The following is a 20,212-nucleotide window of genomic DNA, read 5'->3' as shown; positions in this document are numbered from 1 at the left end:
TGTTCTGTCCAAATGAGTGATTCCTCCCAGGAATGTTCTGGAATCTGTACCAAGCCAGTTAGTTGATGGTAGACTACAGAATGTTATACAGAGAGATCATGAAAGGGTGGAGTTGGGGGGATGGAGACCCTCCCTTTTATTTTATTAATGAAACTCATTCATTCAGGAAATAATTCCTAGCCTTTCCGCCTACAGATTATTGTCATTCATTAACCCAGATAACACAAGATTGTTAAATCTTGTTTTGTTATGTAAATATAAAAAGGCTTTTCATTTTCAGTGCACCATGGACTCAAACAAATTAAGAGAGCTCAAAGAGAAAGTAAACTTTTTTTTTGAGACAGGATCTTGCTATGTCAGCAGGCTTGAGTGCAGTGGCACAATCATGGCTCACCGCAGCCTCAGCCGCCTGGGCCCAAGCCATCTTCCCAGCTCAGCCACCCGAGTAGCTGAAACCACGTGTGCACCACCACACCTGACTAAATTTTATTTTATTTTATTTTATTTTAGTTGAGATGGAGTTTCGCTCTTGTCACCCAGGCTGGAGTGCAATGGCGTGATCTTGGCTCACTGCAACCTCTGCTTCCTGGGTTCAAGCGATTCTCCTGCCTCAGCCTCCCAATTACAGGGATTACAGGTGCACCCTATCATGGCCCACTGATTTTTGTATTTTTAGTAGAGTTGGGGTTTCACCATGTTGGCCAGGCTGGTCTCGAACTCTTGACCTTAGGTGATCCATCCGCCTCAGCCTCCCAAAGTGCTGGGATTACAGGCATGAGCCACCGCACCTGGCCTAAATTTTATATTTTTTTAGATACGGGTTTTGCTATGTTGCCCAGGCTCCAAACATTCTTTGAACAAGAAGTTACAGTGATGGATTTCCATTTTTGAAGTTACTTTCTTGACTTCATATGTCTTTCAGGGGCCATCCATTTTTCTATTTGTCTTCAGAGCAAAATTTAATAATAAAAAAGTCTGCATCTGATCTGCTTTCTCACCCCTTCTTCAGACTCTGGATTTCTGGCTCCACAGTATCATAGGATTCTCCTCCAGGGTGTTCATAGTTTCCACGTGGCCAAATGCAGTGCTCACTTTTCTGACTTTGCTGTACTTATTAGCATATTCCAGGGAGCTGAAACAGTTTCCTCTGTTGGATTTCCTGAAGTCATTGGCCACACTTCTGGTCCTCCTCCAAGGCTCCTCCTCTTCTTTCTGACCAAGAGTCTCCCTCTTTTCTCTCCCTGCCCTCTTCCCCTTGATGTTCTCTTTAAGTGGCTTTAAGTATCCTTTTATAAGCTAATTTTAAAGGTTTTAAAATGTTGTGCCCTGACCTCTGTTATGATGGAGACTCCATGCCCATATGAGATGTTCCACTTTGCCCATCTAATTGTCTTCTAGCCACTCTTTTTTCTGAGTTCTCCTCCCCAATAAATAGCACCACCAGCCTGCACTCAGGCACCTTCAGCAAAAAACTCTAATCATCTTTGATTCCTCTTTCTTCTGTCCCACATCTAATCCTGTCCAGTGCCGACCTAAAGTGTGTGACAGAGACCAACTCTTCCAAAGCAAAGAATTTATTTGGGAATAGCAGGGGATTGTAATCCAGAATACTCATGCTATGGCTAACCATAGGCATATTCCAGGGGGTAAGTCAGCGGGTAGCTGTTTTGTTTTGTTTGAGGCAGGGTCTCACTTTGCTGCCCAGGCTGGAGGGCAGGGGTGTGATCATGGCTCACTGCAGCCTCAACCTTCTGGGCTCAAGGGGTCTTCCTGCCGCAACCTCTTAAGTAGCTGAGACCACAGGTGTGCACAACCACGCCCAGTGAATTTCTTTATTTTTAGTTTTGTAGAGATGGGGTCTCACTTATGTTGCCTAGGCTGGTCTCGAACTTCGGGGAATACAGATGTGAGCCACCACGCCTGTTCTGGGGGAGGCTTTTAAAGACAAAAAGGCAAAGTCCACCTAAGCTATTCTGAAACAAATACTATTGGTTACAGGGATTTGTTGTAGATGTTGGCATTAGCTAATTGGTGGAGACAGTCAAACCTGTTGGGTGTGCACTTGTGCAGAAGGCTTATCTGGAATACTGTGGTTTTGAGGAATCCCTTGCATAGTTCCCATTATAGGCATACCTGTATGAGGGCCCCGCCTTCATGGTCTCTCGGCTTCAGTTTTTTGGGTTTGACATTAGTGGCTCCATTTTGATACTGATAACTTTCACACTGATCTACCTCCAAATTATATCTTGAATCCACCCATTTGTCTCTTTTCCAACAGGTGTTCAAGCCACCATATTTCTTTCCTAGTTGATGACAGTAGCTTCCTACTTTTACTTGCCCATGCACAATCTGTTCTCCACACAGTGGCCAAAGAGATCTGGTTGAAGCCCGAATGTTTGTTGCAAAAAGTAGAAATCAGTTGTTCTTTCAGGCTCTGTCATAGGCAGTATCTGTAGTAAAATATTTGGAAAATATTTTTGAGAAATATCCTCATTTTTACCAGCAGAGGGAGATTAACGTGGTCAAGGTTGTATTCAAGTGTAAAAGGAATTAAACTGCCGGGCATAATGACTCACGTCTGTAATCCCAGTACTTGGGGAGGCTGAGGTGGGCAGATTGCCTGAGGTCAGGAGTCCAAGACCAGCCTGGCCAACATGGTGAAACCCTATCTCTACTAAAAATACAAAAATTAGCTGGGTGTGGTGACGCACGCCTGTAGTCCCAGCTACTTGGGAGGCGAAGGCAGGAGAATCGCTTGAACCGGGAGGCACAGGTTGCAGTGAGCCGAGATTGCACCACTGCACTCCAGCCAGACAACAGAGCAGGTCTCCATCTCAAAAAAAAAAAAAAAAAAAGAATTAAACCAGGCAGTGTACTCCAGCACTCAGTGTTGGGAGAGCTGTGCCCAATTTTGAAATTTTATTGGTTATTAATATTTATTTTGGTATGATTTTATATGCCAAGACTGTGTAGATTTATATTTTGTTCTTTTAAAACAATCTGTTTTGCCTTATTATGTTATTATTGTCATTATTCTTTGTCACTGACCTTAAAGAACACACAACAATTGGATTTGGGCAGTAATGAATTGTATACTGAATGCCAACATTTATGGGAAAAACCCAGTATTCCCCTTGTTTCAGAAAGGATTGAAAGCAGCTGGGAAAATATAAAACGTGAAAAAGGTTGAGAGGGAGTAGGAAAATTTTTGATAAACTAGTCTTCATCTTTATCAACTTTTTAAGGGATGGCTCTGAAATATGTATTTTTAAAACAAAGAGTATTTCAGGAATATGAATATGGAACAAAGAGTTGCTAATCAACTCTTGTCTGAATACTGAAATGGAGGGAATGGGAAATGCTGCCCATCTAAGTGCTCTAGGTCTTTCTCCAGCTATCTTGCTAGAAACCCCTAGGTATGTGTGAAGATGTATCGTTTCTGAAGTGCAAGAAGAAACTAGCACCAGACAACAATCTGCAGACACTGTGCTTGTTTGTAAATATTGTTCACAAGATTTTCCCACTCCCCTGTTGATTTTCTAACAGGGTAAATGTATCATGGACAATGGAAAAAAAAGTCTTGTGCAAATGTTGTTCCAGCCTTGCATATTAAATTATTCATGTATTGTGATGGTAGCAAATTACTTTCTTCATCGAAGATATTTCTCTGGTTTAAAAAAAAAGATAAGAATGTTAATATTTAATGCTTTTATTACAATATTTGGGTGTTTATGAAGAAATAAATATTTTTGAGTTATGAGAGACATAAAAATTCCGTTTGTTTTTGATAACACATTTTTTTAAGGTCATTGCTTTGTCAAAAGGAAAATTGGGTGGCAGAGTAGATTTTTTTTTGAAGGTTCACTTTCTTTTAAATTTCTACTACTAAATTATGCTTTGAAAAAATACTATTGAAGTTGTTAGTTGTTACTATATACAGGGTAAAGCTTTTAATTTTTTTTGTCTCATTCAGAGGAGGCTTATTTATGCAGTGGTGCTCAGAAAAGTTATCTTTTCTTTTTTTTTTTTTTTTGAGATGGAATCTCGCTCTGTCGCCCAGGCTGGAGTGCAGTGGCCAGATCTCAGCTCACTGCAAGCTCTGCCTCCTGGGTTTACGCCATTCTCCTGCCTCAGCCTCCCGAGTAGCTGAGACTACAGGCGCCCGCCACCTTGCCCGGCTAGTTTTTTGGTACATTTTAGTAGAGACGGGGTTTCACTGTGTTCGCCAGGATGGTCTCGATCTCCTGACCTCGTGATCAGCCCGCCTCGGCCTCCCAAAGTGCTGGGATTACAGGCTTGAGCCACCGCGCCCGGCCAAGTTATCTTTTCCCATTAGATGGTTAGCTGTGGAGTGTTTTATTCTTCAGTGGCATTTTATTATTTTTATTTATTTATTTATTTTTGAGACAGTGTCTTGCTCTGTCACCCAGGCTGGAGCGCAGTGGTGTGATCTTGGCTCACTGCAACCTCCACCTCCCCAGTTCAAGTGATTCTCCTGCCCCAGCCTCCCGAGTAGTTGGGATTATGGGCATGCACCACCACACCCAGCTAATTTTTGTGTTTTTTTTGAGACAGAGTCTCGCTCTGTTGCCCAGGTTGGAGTGCAGTGGTGTGATCTCTGCTCACTGCAAGCTCTGCCTCCTGGGTTCATGCCATTTTCCTGCCTCAGTCTCCCGAGTAGCTGGGACTGCAGGCGCCCACCACCACACCTGGCTATTTTTTTTTGTATTTTTAGTAGAGACAGCATTTCATCACGTTGGCCATGCTGGTCTTGAACTCCTGACCTCAGGCGATCTGCCCACCTTGGCCTCCTAAAGTGCTGGGATTACAGGTGTGAGCTACTGCGCCTGGCCTTCGGTGACATTCTAGAATGTTCTATTGAAGTTACTCTATCAGTGCTTGGATTTCTTACTGTCTTCCCCATGAGAACATAGTATGTAGTGAAGAATTAAAGCTAAACATAAACATTTCTAGTTTTGTTTTGTTTTGTTTTTTCCAACTTTAACTATATAGGTTAGTTGGAAAAGTGAGTTAATTTAACTTGTTCTTTTAATTTCTGAAGTGAGATTGTAACAACCCATGAAATGCTCTGGGTTTTTCTTAAAAAAAAAATCATTCCTGTGGACTTTCTACCCTCACTTCTGTTATTTTTCTTATATAATGTGAGTTTGTGCATGTCTTAACAAAAAGTCTGCTGTAATTTTTTAAAGTTCTTCAGAAAGAGAGTCCATGGAAAGAAACCAATCCTGGACTTTGTTGAGTTGATAGACTTAGCAGGTGACACTGTTAAATGCTACTGGGTGAATTCTTGTGGGCCACTGATACAATTTGAGTTAAAGCATTCTCTGATGCTCTCAGTTTCTGACTCAGGAAGTTCAGATGTATTAATAAATGACTTGTATTTCTGGATTTGAAGCAAAACTGAAATAAGAGACCACAAATCTCAGGCGACTTAGAAACCTATATTAGTAGTTGTTCTTACTGAAGAATTTGTCCAGAAATCTTGCAGCATGTTCTCACTCCAGTCCTGTCCCCTTCCTCCATCTGATCTGACTTCCTCCCCAACCAGCCACAGAACTAACAATGTCCATTTCCCAGACTCCCTTGCAGCTACAGTGCAGGTATGTGACCTAGGCTCTGCCACCCTGACCCACTCATTGAACGTGGATGCCAAACTGAGGGATGTTAGGCAGTAGCTGAGTAGGTTGTCTGGATCTACTGGCAAGGCTAGCAGCGCTGGCCTTTTGCTCTGGGAGCCACTTAGTGGGCGCTGGGCATCCACACTTGGGTGTGCTCTGTGATGACCAGCAGGTGGCAGCAGCAGCAGTGTTTCGCTGTTACAGTCCTGGCTGTGTGGCAGGTAAACTTATCCTCTGGCCCTCCCGGAGATTCCGAGAGCTCCTTAATATCTCTTAATAAATAGGATTTGCTTAATTAATATAATGAGAGTGGATTCTGTTGTTTGCCTCTTAAGTGCTCAGACATTGCTTTTATATCTGCTTTAACAAGGCACTGGCTGTCTTATTTCAGTTATCTGATGTTCTTTCCCTAAATACTAATAGTGGTTAGATCTTACATGTTCTTTATCAAAATTTATGCGATACTTCAGAACTGTATATAACTAAAATTGGGAAAAACAGCATTTAAAAAACGAATACAGAGAAAGTTTTTATGTCATTATTACTTTCCATTCATGGGCTTTAATCGTGACCATCCAGTTTCTGCAAACCCTACTTGTAGAAAAAAATCAGTCTGACAAGGCAGGTAATAATCAGGAACTGAAATATTCATCCAGAATTCTCCAACAACATGAAATCAGAGAGTCTGGTGAGAACAGAGGCTAAGTAGAGTCAGAATGTGACAATATCCTACCCCCTGGACTGTTGGTGTCGTCTTGGACTAGGTAACACGTTTAAGAGAGGCAGAAAGGCCGGGCGCGGTGGCTCACGCCTGTAATCCCAGCACTTTGGGAGGCCGAGGCGGGCGGATCACAAGGTCAGGAGATCGAGACCACGGTGAAACCCCGTCTCTACTAAAAATACAAAAAATTAGCCGGGTGCGGTGGCGGGCGCCTATAGTCCCAGCTACTCGGGAGGCTGAGGCAGGAGAATGGCCTGAACCCAGGAGATGGAGCTTGCAGTGAGCCGAGATCGTGCCACTGCACTCCAGCCTGGGGGACAGAGCAAGACTCTGTCTCAAAAAAAAAAAAAAAAAAAAAGAGAGGCAGAAAGTGTTACGATACAACCAAAGAGTAGGCATGGGGGAAATCATTGTGCAGAAGATAGACTGTTTACTTCCATTCCTTTCTCATCAACATTATAGTTTGCCTTGGATCTAAACACTTGTCTATTTTTTAAATTTAGTTTTCTACATCTCTAACGTTTTTCTAAAACACGGAAGACTGTTTTGCATGAAAACTTTCATGTTGGCCGGATGCAGTGGCTCATGCCTAAAGACCAGCCTGGGCAAAATGGCAAACCCTGTCTCTAAAAAAAATACAGATTAGCCGGGCATGGTGGCATGCACCTCTAGTCCCAACTACTTGGGAGGCTGAGGTGGGAGGATGACTTGAGCCCAGGAGGTAGAGGTTGCAATGAGCCAAGATCACACTACTGCACTCCAGCCTGGGCAGTAGAGCCAGACCTTGTTGCAAACAAACAAACGAAAAAACGAATTGCCTATTTTCCAACAACAACAACAAACAGCATTGATGATCAGCCATTCCATTGCTAACTGAGAGTTCTAAAGTCTTTGGCTTGCCACCAGTGGTGACTTAACTTTTCTAGCCATATCTCTCACAGCCATTGCCACAAACCCCACCTTGTCATCCCACCAGGCCAGCAGATTGTCTCAGGCAGATTCAGTTGCAGACAACATTGTAAGCAGAAGGGGATTTAAAATAGAGTATGTGGTATCTACATGATCATTGGGAAAACCTTTGGGAATAGGCCCAAACCCAGGCATGACTGTCTCGGAACTGGCTGGCCAAAGGAGCTGTTATCTCTGCCGCTGTCAAAGCTGGCACCCAGGTTTTGACTCCAGGCCCACACTGCCTCACTTGTGTACCCTATCAGCAAAATGATCACCACATGCATTGCCTCTCACCTCCATGAAAGTAGGGACGGCACACTGACACTTCAGTTACCTCAACAGTCAGACTTAGCAGCAGAAACAGCCGAAGCAGCAGGAGCATGGAAGTAAGGACTTGTATCATCAGCCATGTGCATCTGCTTTGCAAATGCTAAGCTGGCTGCTGAGGCCCGTGTATCAAAGAGTCTGGGAAATGTGGTTTCCAGCTCCCAGCCTCTCATTGTGGTGCACTCGACAAGGAGGTGGCTTGCCTGGGACTGTGAGAGATGGCATTGCACCATCATGACACACACACTCAGTGTTCCCAGCTCCAGACAACTCACTCTCTTCTTTATGCCTTCTTGTTGAGTTGGAATGTGTTTCATATCCGTTTTCATCCAGCAAACCTTTACCTACCCATCCGGCCTAGCTCACATGTCACCTTCTATGTCAAGTTTTCCCCGATACTATTTTTTTTTTTTTTTTTTTTTTTTGAGACGGAGTCTTGCTCTGTCGCCCAGGCTGGAGCGCAGTGACCAGATCTCGGCTCACTGCAAGCTCCGCCTCCCGGGTTCCCGCCATTCTCCTGCCTCAGCCTCCCGAGTAGCTGGGACTACAGGCGCCCGCCACCTCGCCCGGCTAGTTTTTTTTTTGTATTTTTTAGTAGAGACGGGGTTTCACCGTGTTAGCCAGGATGGTCTCGATCTCCTGACCTCGTGATCCACCTGTCTCGGCCTCCCAAAGTGCTGGGATTACAGGCTTGAGCCACCGCCCCCGGCCTTCCCCGATACTATTAACTTCCAGCCGTTAGAGTTATGCACTTCCTAATTTAAAATGTACCTTATTCCCATTTTATTGAATCTGTCTTCTTTCATCAAACAGAATGCCTGATGGACAAGAAATAGATCGTTTATTTGTTGCATCATTTGATCGACCAACTTACTGGCATCTCCAAAGCCAGTATGGCCCAGTTCCTGTCCTCCAGGAGCACAGCTCCTAGCAGGGGAGACAAATGAGCACAATTATGGAGCACATAAGCCAAATATGAGTGAAAAATCCACTCTCCTGGGGAGAGGATGCAAAAGATTACAAAGTCAGAGAAGGCTTCATAAGAGAAGGTTGTCTTTGTTTTGGTATCTCCAGTGCCTACAGTATTGTTTGGTGTGTTGAGTCCTTAATGAATGAGATGAGGCTAAAGATGAATGAACTGATTTCTGTGAATGAACTTTTGTCTCCTGTTAAAAGCTCCCTGCTGATCTGAGTGGCTGCAGATACTTTACAGTGGTCTCCCCTTAGCCTTGGTTTTTGCTTCACGTGGTTTCAGTTACCCATGTTCAACTGAGATCTGAAAATATTAAGTGGAAATTTTTAGAAATAACAATACGCAAGTTTTGAATTGTGTGCTGTTCTGAGAAGTGTGGTGAACTCTCTCACCCTCCTGCCCCATCCTGCCCAGGATGTGGCCAGCTGATCCACACTGTAGACACTGCCTGCCCATCAGTCACAGTTATCAGATCTGCTGTTGTGGTATCTCATCGTGTAGACATTTTTTTTTAATCTCACATCCTCAGAAGAAGGGTGAATTCAGTACAGTAAGATTTTTGGGGTTTTTTTTGTTTGTTTGTTGTTGTTGTTGTTGTTGTTGTGTGAGACAGGGTCTTGCATTGTCATCTAGGCCGGAATGCAGTGGTACGACCACAGCTCACTGCAGCCTCAAATTTCCGGGCTCAAGCTATCCTCCCACCTCAGCCTCCCAAGTAGCTGGAACCACAGGTGTGAGCCACCACACCTGGATGATTTGTATTTTTTATTTTTTGTAGAGACAGAGTCTCCCTGTTTTCCCCAGGCTGGTCTCAAACTCCTAGGCTCAAGCCTTCCACCTGCCTTGGCCTCCTAAAGTGCTGAGATTGCAGGAGTGAGCCACCATGCCTGGCCACAATAAGATATTTTGAGAGAGAGAAAAAGAGAGAGGCAGACCATATCCACATAACTTTTACTATCGTATACTGTTGTCATTGTTCTGTTTTATTGTTATTGTTGTTAATCTCTTACTGTGCGTAATTTATAAATGAAACTTTATCATGGATATGTATGTGTAGGAATAAATGTAGCATATTTAGGGTTTGGTACCTTAAATATCTCTGGTTTTAGGCATCTATCGGGAGTCTTGCAGTGTATTCCTTGTGGACAAGGGAGAACTACAGTATTTTTTTTTAACATCCTAAGAATAAAGTTTGTTTTTTGTTTTGTTTTGTTTTGTTTTTTGAGAGGGAGTCTTGCTCTGTCACCCAGGCTGGAGTGCAGTGGCGTGATCCTGGCTCACTGCAACCCCTGCCTCCTGGGTTCAAGTGATTCTCCTGCCTCAGCCTCCTGAGTACCTGGGACTACAGGTGCCCACTACCATGCCCGGCTAATTTTTGTTATTTTTAGTAGAGACAGGGTTTCACCATGTTGGTCAGGCTGGTCTCAAACTCCTGACCTCAGGTGATCCACCCACCTTGGCCTCCCAAAGTGCTGGGATTACAGGCATGAGCCACCATGCCCGGCCAAGAATAACGTCTTTAGAGTTAGTAACGTAAACTATTTCTTTAACTCCTGTATTAAATTCATTCATTTAATAGAATAATATGAATTGCATGCCCACAGTGTATCAAACCTGGCACTGGGCCCCTTGTTACTGTAGGTTCAGCGAGCCATGGCCTCTGTATCATAGTCCAGATCATGTGTCTAGTGGGAGACTGAACAAATTAGTCATTGAACAAATCACTACACAAAAACTAGTAGTAGTGATATGGAAGAAAAGTACAGGTTTTGATGAAAGTGAAAAATAGGAGGTCTAAATAGAGTCCGATTCAGACCCTGAAGAAATGGCAAATTAATCTGAGACCCAAAGGATGATGGGAGGAGAGTGGGTAAAAGGCCAACCCACTGGCTCTCTGTCTCTTTACACGGCAACTAAGATAACTCTTGCTTCTTCCTTTGCCCGCCAGCCCCTGTAATCATTTGATTGCCAAAATATCTGGTATTCAAGAAAATAAAATCCAATTTCAACACACAGGGAAACTTTTCAAAAACTTACTTATCCAAGCTACTTGGGAGGCTGAAGCAGGAGGATTGCTTGAGCCCAGGAGTTGGAGACTGCGGTGAACTAGGATCTGCACTCTAACCTGGGTGACGGAGTGAGACCCTGTCTCTGGAAAAAGAAAAAAAAAGTTACGTACGTTCATGAATAAATTTTAGGTTTAGTCATAAATGTGTGGACATTTTTGTTTAGTATTTGCAAGGCATTTCTTAAGGAAAATTTTCATAGAGGTTAAAAAATTATGTCACTATGGAACAAGAATGCTTTAAAGTTCTCCAGGCTCTTTTCCTTCCCAACCCATTTCTGTGAATGCTACCTGTTGTCCCATCGTGTCCATTTTCACAACAGCTGGTTTTGCATGGCACTGAGGTTGGCACTGTGCAAAGTGAAGGGCATGGAGTTGGCTTTGGCCCTCTGGGAGCTTCCAGAAATATCAGAGGAGGTGTCTGCCGTGTGTAGAACACATAGCACATCGAGTACGAATTTTAAATAACGTGTTCGTTTAGGTCTGGGTAATGGATGGCAGAGCATGAACAGATTGAGGGTAAGTGCATTTTATTAGGAAAGCAGGAGGAAAAAACACATTAGTTGTGGAGAAGGGAGCTAACACTAGGGAAACCCCCATCTAGACAGGGCAGGCTGAGGGGAATTAGTGATTCCTCCTTTGATCACTGTGGGAATCTTCTGAAACCTTTCTCTCGTCATTTGCATAGACCTGAGAAGAATTTGCAGGCAAGGGCTGAAAGCAGTCTTCTGCCCAAGACTTCTTAATGATCCCCTTTGCCACTGTGATGTTTTTAGGACATTCTACACGTTTTGTTTCTCTCTGAATGAAGCATTCACGTTGCCATTGAACACATCTAGTTTGGGGTGCATTCTAAGTCAAATTATACAAGAAGCTATTTGTGGCATTCAGCAGCTGCAGAAAGAAGAGGTTGTTTTTTTTTTTTTTTTTTTTTTTGGTGTTGGGGAGTGTTAAACACAATTCAAGTAAAGCTAGAAAGTTCAGAATATAGAGTTATCCTGTTGATGAGCAGTTAGAATTGTATTAACAAAGAAGACCACGGAGGTTACTGAGGAAAGAAGTGAATTTTATCCTATTTTAACATGGGACATTGTGCCGGAACGAGTTCTCCATAGATGCTCTGGGATTTATTTTGATAATGAATGTAATATATTGTCTGGAGTCTGTGGCCGATTCCTCTTTCCCATGGGGTGCAGTTGGTGAGTATCTCTCTTCAGAAAGCAGTTGTAATAAGATAATTAAATTTGTCTGATTAAAAATGATTGTGCATAAACATTAAGCATGGGAAAGTGCAGGTATTTTAAAACTGCCCTCAGTAGCCTAAATGTATACTTAATTAAATAAGGTTTGCTAATGAGAATTGATTGTGGCAGCTTTATTTAAACTGTTTTATCACATAATGATGTATATGCATTGCAGCACACAAAGAGATAGGTGTTTCAGATGAGGTGATAAAAGTGGATCCATCTCACTCTTCTGAGGGCTGCTATGCAATATTTAGAGAAGTTTGGAAAAACTGCTTGGCATTAGAAGACCCTGTTTATTTTCTCCCTCAGATGTCTTACTTTTCAAGACAGGATCTCGCTCTGTTGCCCAGGCTGGAGTGCAGTGGCGCAATCTCGGCTCACTGCAACCTCGGCCTCCCAGGCAGCTGGGATTACAGGCAGGCCTGTGCCACTGTGCTCTGCTAAGTTTTGTATTTTTTTGTAGAGACGGGTTTTCACTATGTTGCCCAGGCTGGGTTCAAGTGATCCACCCACCTTGGCTTTCTAAAGTGCTGTTATTCCAGGCATGAGCCACTTTGCTTGGCCTATTACTTTTCTTTCACTAGTTCAGGAAGACATGGATTGCCTTTGTTGTTGGTCAAATTCTTATAGTGGCCTGGCGTGGTGGCTCATGCCTGTAATCCCAGCACTTTGGGAGGCTGTGGCGGGCAGATCGCTTGAGCCCAGGAGTTGGAGACCAGCATGGGCAGCATCGGGAGACCCCATAGACGTAATGTGTTCAAAACACACTCACACACACACTCTCTCTCTCTCATACACACACACACACACACACACACTCACTCAGTGATTTTTTTTTTTTTTAATCTACCTCACCTTTTTTCTTTAGTAAAAAGCAAACATTGGACCAAATTATGATATCTCCATACCTGCCTTTACAATGCCAAGCTTCAGTTTTGGCTGCAAGTTAAAAATATTATTAGGTACACCAGGAAGCCTGCTGATCTTAGTCCTTCCAAATATGATTTTGTTTGCTAAGATATGAAGAATTCCATTGTTACTTTTCTGCTTTCTGTTCCAAGCCTCCATGATGCTGATGAAGAGGAGCTAAGCGTATCATTTTTACAAAGTCAGTGCCACTACCTAGAATTAGCATTATCGTTTCGCTTCCTGGTTGATTTTTTTCTCAGATTCTGTGTGGGCCAAATTATGTGGGATCTGCAATCAATGCACCTCCCTTCCCTACCAGCTGTGCCCTCATTGTATCGCCCTCTAGTAACAAGCCTGGAGGTACTTCTGTGGCATCAAATCAGAAATCTACCTTGTGACATCCTTGCTTTAGAAATACCAGGTTACTAGGATTTAGAGATACTAAGCAATATGTCTCCATACAATGACTGATGTTTTTGTTCTTGTCCCTTGCTCTTATTTGATGTTTACTTATTAAAAATGGTCTTTTCAATATGAATTGAAAAGAAATCAGTGAACGAATATGAAAAATTGAGATTATAGGAAGGTTTTTATTTACTTAAAAAGTCTTTGACTAACTGACATTAATGGAAGTTCTGTACTAGGTGAATTCTAAATACCATCTTATGTCAGCCTGAGCTTCTTTGCTCTTATACCTCACCTCCGCCATAATTCCAAAACCCTTGTAGCACTCATGCTTCATAAGAACCTGTGATTTTGCTGTTTGGAGAATTTTGCTGCCGTGTGTTCTGTAGTTTAGGACAATGAAAAAAATGTTTCGAAAACATCCAACACTAATCAAATAAAATATTATCCTCATGTAGATTAACCTTTACCATTACTAGAAAACCAAGTACAGCTGGAGACTTAACTATAGGTCTTGCTGTTGGTTCATCAGCAAACCAAAATGGTCCAATTTGTCTCATTACCATTTTGCATGTGAACCAGCTGTCCTCTTAACAAAAGCAGTTGAGCACACCAGCCGATTAATTGTAGCATTCATCTTAACCATATGTGAAACAATATTAGAAATCACAGGAAACAGAGAAAAGAAAAACTGAACAGCCAGTTAATCTTCAGAACACAAGTTCACAGCGATTGTTCCGTGGCTTACTAAATAATTAACTCTAGTTATCCTTTTTCTCTAAATCTTTATACTTATTGATTATTAATTGGGAAGAAGTTAGGCAGTGATAAATATGATTTGCCTTCAGTCATTTTAGGTTGTATTTTGTATTCTTGGACAGAATGATTTCAGAATCTTCATCAGTCCAAATGAAAACACTTTTTGGATTCCGTTGTGTAAGGCTTTACCTTTTGGTTATAAATTGATGTAGATTTTTTTCTTAGCCCCGTTATTCAGTTAAACACAGCTTCCCCCTTGTTGATTTAGAAATGTTTTGTATAACTCAGGGGTACTTCCTTAATGTGAGCTGGGTTGCAGACACTAGGTTGTTTGTGAATATTCACAAATCTTTTTGAAGGTGTGATGTCAATGTTGTCCGAATTGAGGCTCAAAAGGGCGCAGGGATCATAGAATATGTCTTTCTCTAGGGGAGGAAGACAAGGATATTCGTTTGAGACGTGACCATGAATGAGAGCATGTTATCTTCTGTAAATGACAGCTGGGGGAATCATTTTCATGCACCAGTGTGTCGTTGAGTGTCATGGTGTCCCCTGTAGGTGGCAACCTTCTACTTTATTTTGTCAGTTTCTCCTGGTAGTCTTTGTTAGGAAGTCTTCCTTTGCTCTCATTTTTTTTCTACATAAAAAATTCATTTTAAGCATAGATTCTTTGTAGGTTTTACAACACCATCAATCAAGCAAGTTCTTGATATTATCCAATTTTAAAAATACAGGGGAGCTCAGAGTATAAAGCACTTAGCTAATCACAATTCTTTTAAATTAGATCTCTAGGATCATCATATTATACCTTGGCTTTTCATTCCACAATGAGATTTTCTTCCCTGAAGATTTTAGAAGAAAGGTTGCATCGATTTCTTTTTCGAATTTTGATTCATTGTTTGAATTACTGTTATTGTAAATGTATGATTATGTTAAGTATAAATAGCACAGGAAATAAATTTTAATTTCTAAGTGATTGAAAAGTGTTCTCTAAGATGTTCTAGACCCTTTATAGGCATTCAGGAAATGTGTTTTGAATGACTGAATTGGGAAAGACCAAGTGAGTTAACTTTACAGTTGAGTTCATCAATATGTAGCTCTGCTTATATACATTATTTCTCTCCTGAAATGAGCCTTTATATACCTAATATAGCCTTTGAGAATGAATTAGATGAATCTGTACTACTTGGGTAGATGGATTAGGGCTGTACAACATGTCACAAAGAATAATTGGTTCAAGTATAAGAGGTTACAGTTAATGAAATTATTCTCTTTCTGCAAGAAAGACATAGCTCACTTTGGGGGATGTTATCCTTGAAATAAAGTGACATATTTTTGAAATAAAGAATTACAGTCTGTCAAGGAATGCTTCCTAAGAAAGGTTAACATTTGAATTATAACTTGAAAAATGAATAGAGGTATGCCAAGTGGATAAGTGGAGGATCAAGCATCCCAGGCAGATTAATAGCATGTGCAAAGGCATAGGGGTAGAAGGAGTGTGGATAGTGGGATCCCTCACCTCCCTGGCCCTTACCGAAGGCAGCAAGTAGCACGTTGAATTGAAAACTGGGCCACAAGATGGGGTATCAATACAGATGCTGGGTGGCCCTGTGATCACTGCAGGTCACTTATTTGTAAAATTGGTTTAAATGTTCCTTATGACTTTCTTCTGCTTTAACTTTCTAGGGGCCTATGAAATCTCCCTTTTTTGATTTGCCTGTGCTATTTCCGTACTCACCAATAATTCCAACATCAGCACCCATCCCTTTCACAAAGCTGTCCCATACTAGCCCGACCTCATTTCTAGCGTCTCAGGACAGTCTCTGGATAATCCCAGCCATGCGCTAGAGAGACTTTGCAGCCTTCCATTCCTGCAGGCATGGCTGAACTTTGAATGCTGTGTCAGCAGGGCTCCCTTTGTGTTTTGGACTTTTGATTTGGGTTTCTTTTTTTTCGTAGCATGTTTTCTGTCTGCCTTGCCTTTCATTTGTTCAACATTTGTCACATGAATACTGTGGCTTGACTAAACTAGTCACAGTGATAGCAGACGTTTTGAAATTGACCGAGCTGATGGCAGCAATGATATTGGATTAAATTATTAACTAGGATCCACAGCAGAAGCCTTTAGCTTCAGCACATGCAGAGTAAAGGGTGTTTCCTAGCATCAAAATTAACTGGCAAAGTGGATGCCAGATCAAGTTTCTTCTAAAGAATTGATACATTATCATCTCCTAAGGTTCCCCTTTCTGTCCCCAACCACTCCCCCGACCCCATAATTGATGAAGAGAGAGATTTCCATTTGTCTTTTTTTCAGTATGTCATATGTTTCATCATTAAAGATTAATTCAGAAATAGAAGAAAGAAAAGATCATTATACCCATGAGATTCTAGAATATTGGTGATTTTTAACATGCTTTTGTGAAATAACATTCGTGGGACACTTAAAATAACTCTTCATGAGTATCTGTTATCAGATTCATGTTTTCATTCTGTGGACAGTATCTCTGCATTACCTTTTAAATGTGTGTGTGTGTCTGTTTACCTCATTATGTAACTGTAAAAATTGAGAGCATAAGAGTAAGATCACACCCAGAGTCTATTCCGGTTTTTCCACTTATCTGTAAAAGACTTTATAGCTAGTTTATCCAAAACTAGCATCACATCCAGGATCATGTTGTGATGTTCTTTAAATCTCTTATAATCTGGCACATTTCTATTATTATTAGCGGTAGTAGTGTCAATTATTTGATACGTTATTGGAGAGGCCAGATCAGCATAATGTCCCAGTTTAAGACTGATTGCTTTTTCTTTTTCTTCTAGCTCTTTTATTTCTGTAACATGATAGAATTTAACTTGTCAGAAAAAACTTTGATTTACCATAGGTGATGTTTATACTTGCTATTTCATCACATCAGTGGACATAAAACATCAGTTGTCCACCATTCGTGTTTGCTAGATTAGGTGCCTGGCTGGTCCTTCTGCTGTGTGGCTGCTCTAATATTCCTCTTACATGGCAGCTCTTCAGCAGGGAGTTAAAACTGACAAAGAAAGATAGAAGGTTCAAATACCTAAGATTTAGACTGCTAGGAAATGAACAGTAATAATCTGTAAGAAAAATGCCTGATGCAAAAAAATTAGAGATTGATTCTTAAGGCACAAGTGACCAATTTGTCTTTTGGTTTGTTTCTAGTCAAAATAAATGCCCAGCAGCAGGAACTTTATGAGTCCACTCAATTTGGCTCGATTAATCTTAAGTAGTTTTTTTAATCTGCCATATCAAATACTTAAAGTTATTTTTAATATTATAAATTTTAATTGTATTAACTTTTACTTTATTTTACTATAGATTTTTGAAAATTCCTTTAATAATGTCAACTTTTGAAGAATAAATCTTTATTACTAACCAGTGATTTTTCTTCCAGCTACTCCTATCAAACTCTTACTATTCTATGACCTTAGATAAATTTTTTAAATTGTACTTTAGGATTTCCAGATTAACCAAATACAAGATGCCCACTTGGTTAAATGTCAGAGAAACAATGAATTATATTTTAGCATAAGTATATCCCATTCAATATTTGGGACATTGTATATTTAAAAATTATTTTTTATCTATCTGAAATTCAACTTTATTTGGACATCATATATTTTATTTGGCGGCCCTATGTTTAAAAGTTGCTGTTTTATTTACACATTGACTGTATTAATTTACCTGCCTATGTTATTAGTTTGCTTTGCAGCTTCACTGATTCAATAATAATTGTTTGAATTCAAAATTGTTATTTTGCTAGACAAGAATTACAGACTTTACATAATTGCTCTCAAGTGAAAGTATTCATAAAAACATGAAACATAATTCTTACCTTCAAGAGTTAACGTTATAGGAAGACTTTGTTCCTTAATAAACAGGATAGGCCTAAGTTATCTTTATCTATTGGTAAAACATTATGAATGTGTATTAAGTAGATGATGATGTTAATTTTTAGAAATGTATAAAATCCCTTACTACTCTGTACATTTTATTTTATTGGCCCAGAAGGCTTGGGTTGTGCTTTCTGCTGTGATGTTTTCCAATGTTTCAATGAGTCTGAAAAGCATAAGAATGAATGGGTGTGTCTATAGATTTAAAAATTGTTTTTGAAGTATTTTAACCTTGCATAAAGATGAGTACATCTAAATTACCTTGGTCATATACAGTCTTCTATGCTAGATGTTAAACTTGATTTTTAAAAATATCCTAAAATGAATTAACAATCAGTAAAGGCACCGTTTATAGATAAGTTTGCTTTGAAAAATTTTCTATTTGAAGAACTAAATTCCTTTGAGAAGCATTTCAAACGATCCTTTAATACACAGCCCTGAGCAGAACTCTATTATGTCTGATTTTTATTTCCCCTTTCTTCTCTACAGCTTGGAAGAAAATAACGATCTTTATTGATTGTATATTTCATTTTCTTTCTTTTTTTTTTTTTTGAGATGGAGTCTAGCTCTGTCACCCAGGCTGGTGCAGTGGCGCTATCTCAGCTCACGGCAACCTCCACCTCCCGGGTTCAAGTGATTCTCCTGCCTCAGCGTCTGAGCAGCGCCGCCGCACCTGGCTAATTTTTTGTATTTTTAGTAGAGACGAGGTTTCACCCTGTTAGCCAGGATGGTCTTGATCTCTTGACCTCGTGATCCACCTGCCTTGGCCTCCCAAAGTGCTGGGATTACATGTATGAGCCACCATGCCCAGCCCCTATTTCATTTTCAATTGCTCAAAGATTCAAATTTGATCTAATTCAAAGTGCGTAATATGATATAAACATAGCTCATTTCTGCATAAATTGTTGTGTACAATATTTGAAAATGACCCTTTTTAGTCAATATTGTTTAACAGTGTTTGTGAAAAAGTTTCTGGATTCCAAATAAAGACTTTCAGTGAGCTGACTGCATTTGATACACTAAGGAGGGCCTGTGGGTTTGTGTAAATAGGGGTGGGGGTGGGGATGGGCAAGGCTGTGTCTGTGAGTTCTAGAAGCTGTAGACAGCTCTGCTCTTAAGAGGCTTTTAGGTTTAGACATATAATCTTTGGCCTTCACAAAAATAATGAGGGTGTACTTTAAGATCGTACTAAAGATAAAAGCATGGGTGGTAACAGAGTCATTTATTTAAATGGACAAGGTTTAATTTTTTGAACTTTATACTTTAGGTTTATTTGGTTCCTGAAGCATTTTACAGACGGTGAAACACAGACTGATAAAACCAAGTTTTTCTAGAGAAAGAAAGTTATTCTGAGCTGAGAGTGAATTCTGACCTCTTCACCTTTTGTGTGGATTGTGGCACCATTTTCTCTCTCCGCCTCTGGTCAAGCCTATTCAAACCTACTTGCCATTTGACACCAGGGTTCTAGTTAAAGTGCACCATTGGCCCTACAGGTTCCCCTCTGATCCTCCATCAGGGACACCCTTGCCCACCAGCTGCCACTCACCCACGGTGGCAAGCAAGACCCTGCGGGCCTGCCCTGCCTCTCTCCATCTTCCCCACCATCTTTCCCCACAGGACTGTCCTGTGACCTTTCACCAAAGTGTCAGCGTATCTCCCCATGTCCCAGGACTGGGCTTTACCCAAGAGTCTCTCCTCTGTACTCTAATGGCGGGTGATCCTTTGAATGAGGTGGGTGTGTGTTATCACTTTACCTAGGAACTTCACAGTCACCTCTCTCTCACTGGACTTAATCTTTATGTCATCATTTTTATCTGTGTGGGTGTGTCTTTTCCTCTCGACTGTGAACTTCCAAAGGTCAGTGATGTTTGATTAATTTTTAACCTGGACACCTAACACAAGGCAGCAAATATGTTCTCTCTTTTTCTTTTAAGAGACAAGGTCTCATTCTGTCACCCAGGCTGCAGTGCAGTGGTGTGATCATAGCTCACTGCAACCTCAAACTTCTGGGCTTAAACAGTCTTCCTGCCTCAGCTTCCTGAGTAGCTAGGACTACAGGCATGACACCATACCGGGCTAATATTTTTATATTTTTCTGGGAATAGGGTCTCTCTGTGTTGCCTAGGTTGGTACTGAACACCTGGCCTCAAGCAGTCCTCCTTCCTCAGCCTCCCAAAGCTCTGGGATTACAGGTGTGAGCCATCATTACATCTAGCCTCGGTTTTTTTCTTTTTTAACTGGGGATTAAATTTACCTGTCTGGTTCATGGGAAGAAAAAAAAAAAGATAGTCCTAA

At 41.0% G+C, this 20,212-nt stretch overlaps 1 protein-coding gene across 8 annotated transcripts in view; it reads left to right on the top strand.

The window, feature by feature from the left end:
• LOC105465711 (NHS like 1) overlaps positions 1–20,212 on the top strand; it is a 273,877-nt gene that overhangs the window by 171,524 nt on the left and 82,141 nt on the right. The window contains exon 1 of one of the 8 annotated variants that reach the window (XM_011714283.3): positions 11,629–11,875. The exons of the other annotated variants lie outside the window; for them this stretch is intronic. Coding sequence (XP_011712585.1) covers positions 11,815–11,875 — 61 coding nt within the window. The 5' untranslated portion in view covers positions 11,629–11,814. Of the gene's footprint in view, positions 1–11,628; positions 11,876–20,212 lie in introns of those variants that run through there. 8 annotated transcript variants of the gene reach the window in all.

Source organism: Macaca nemestrina, chromosome 5 (genome assembly GCF_043159975.1).
Source record: "Macaca nemestrina isolate mMacNem1 chromosome 5, mMacNem.hap1, whole genome shotgun sequence".
Classification (NCBI taxonomy): domain Eukaryota; kingdom Metazoa; phylum Chordata; class Mammalia; order Primates; family Cercopithecidae; genus Macaca; species Macaca nemestrina.
This window is presented reverse-complemented; position numbering and strand designations above follow the sequence as displayed.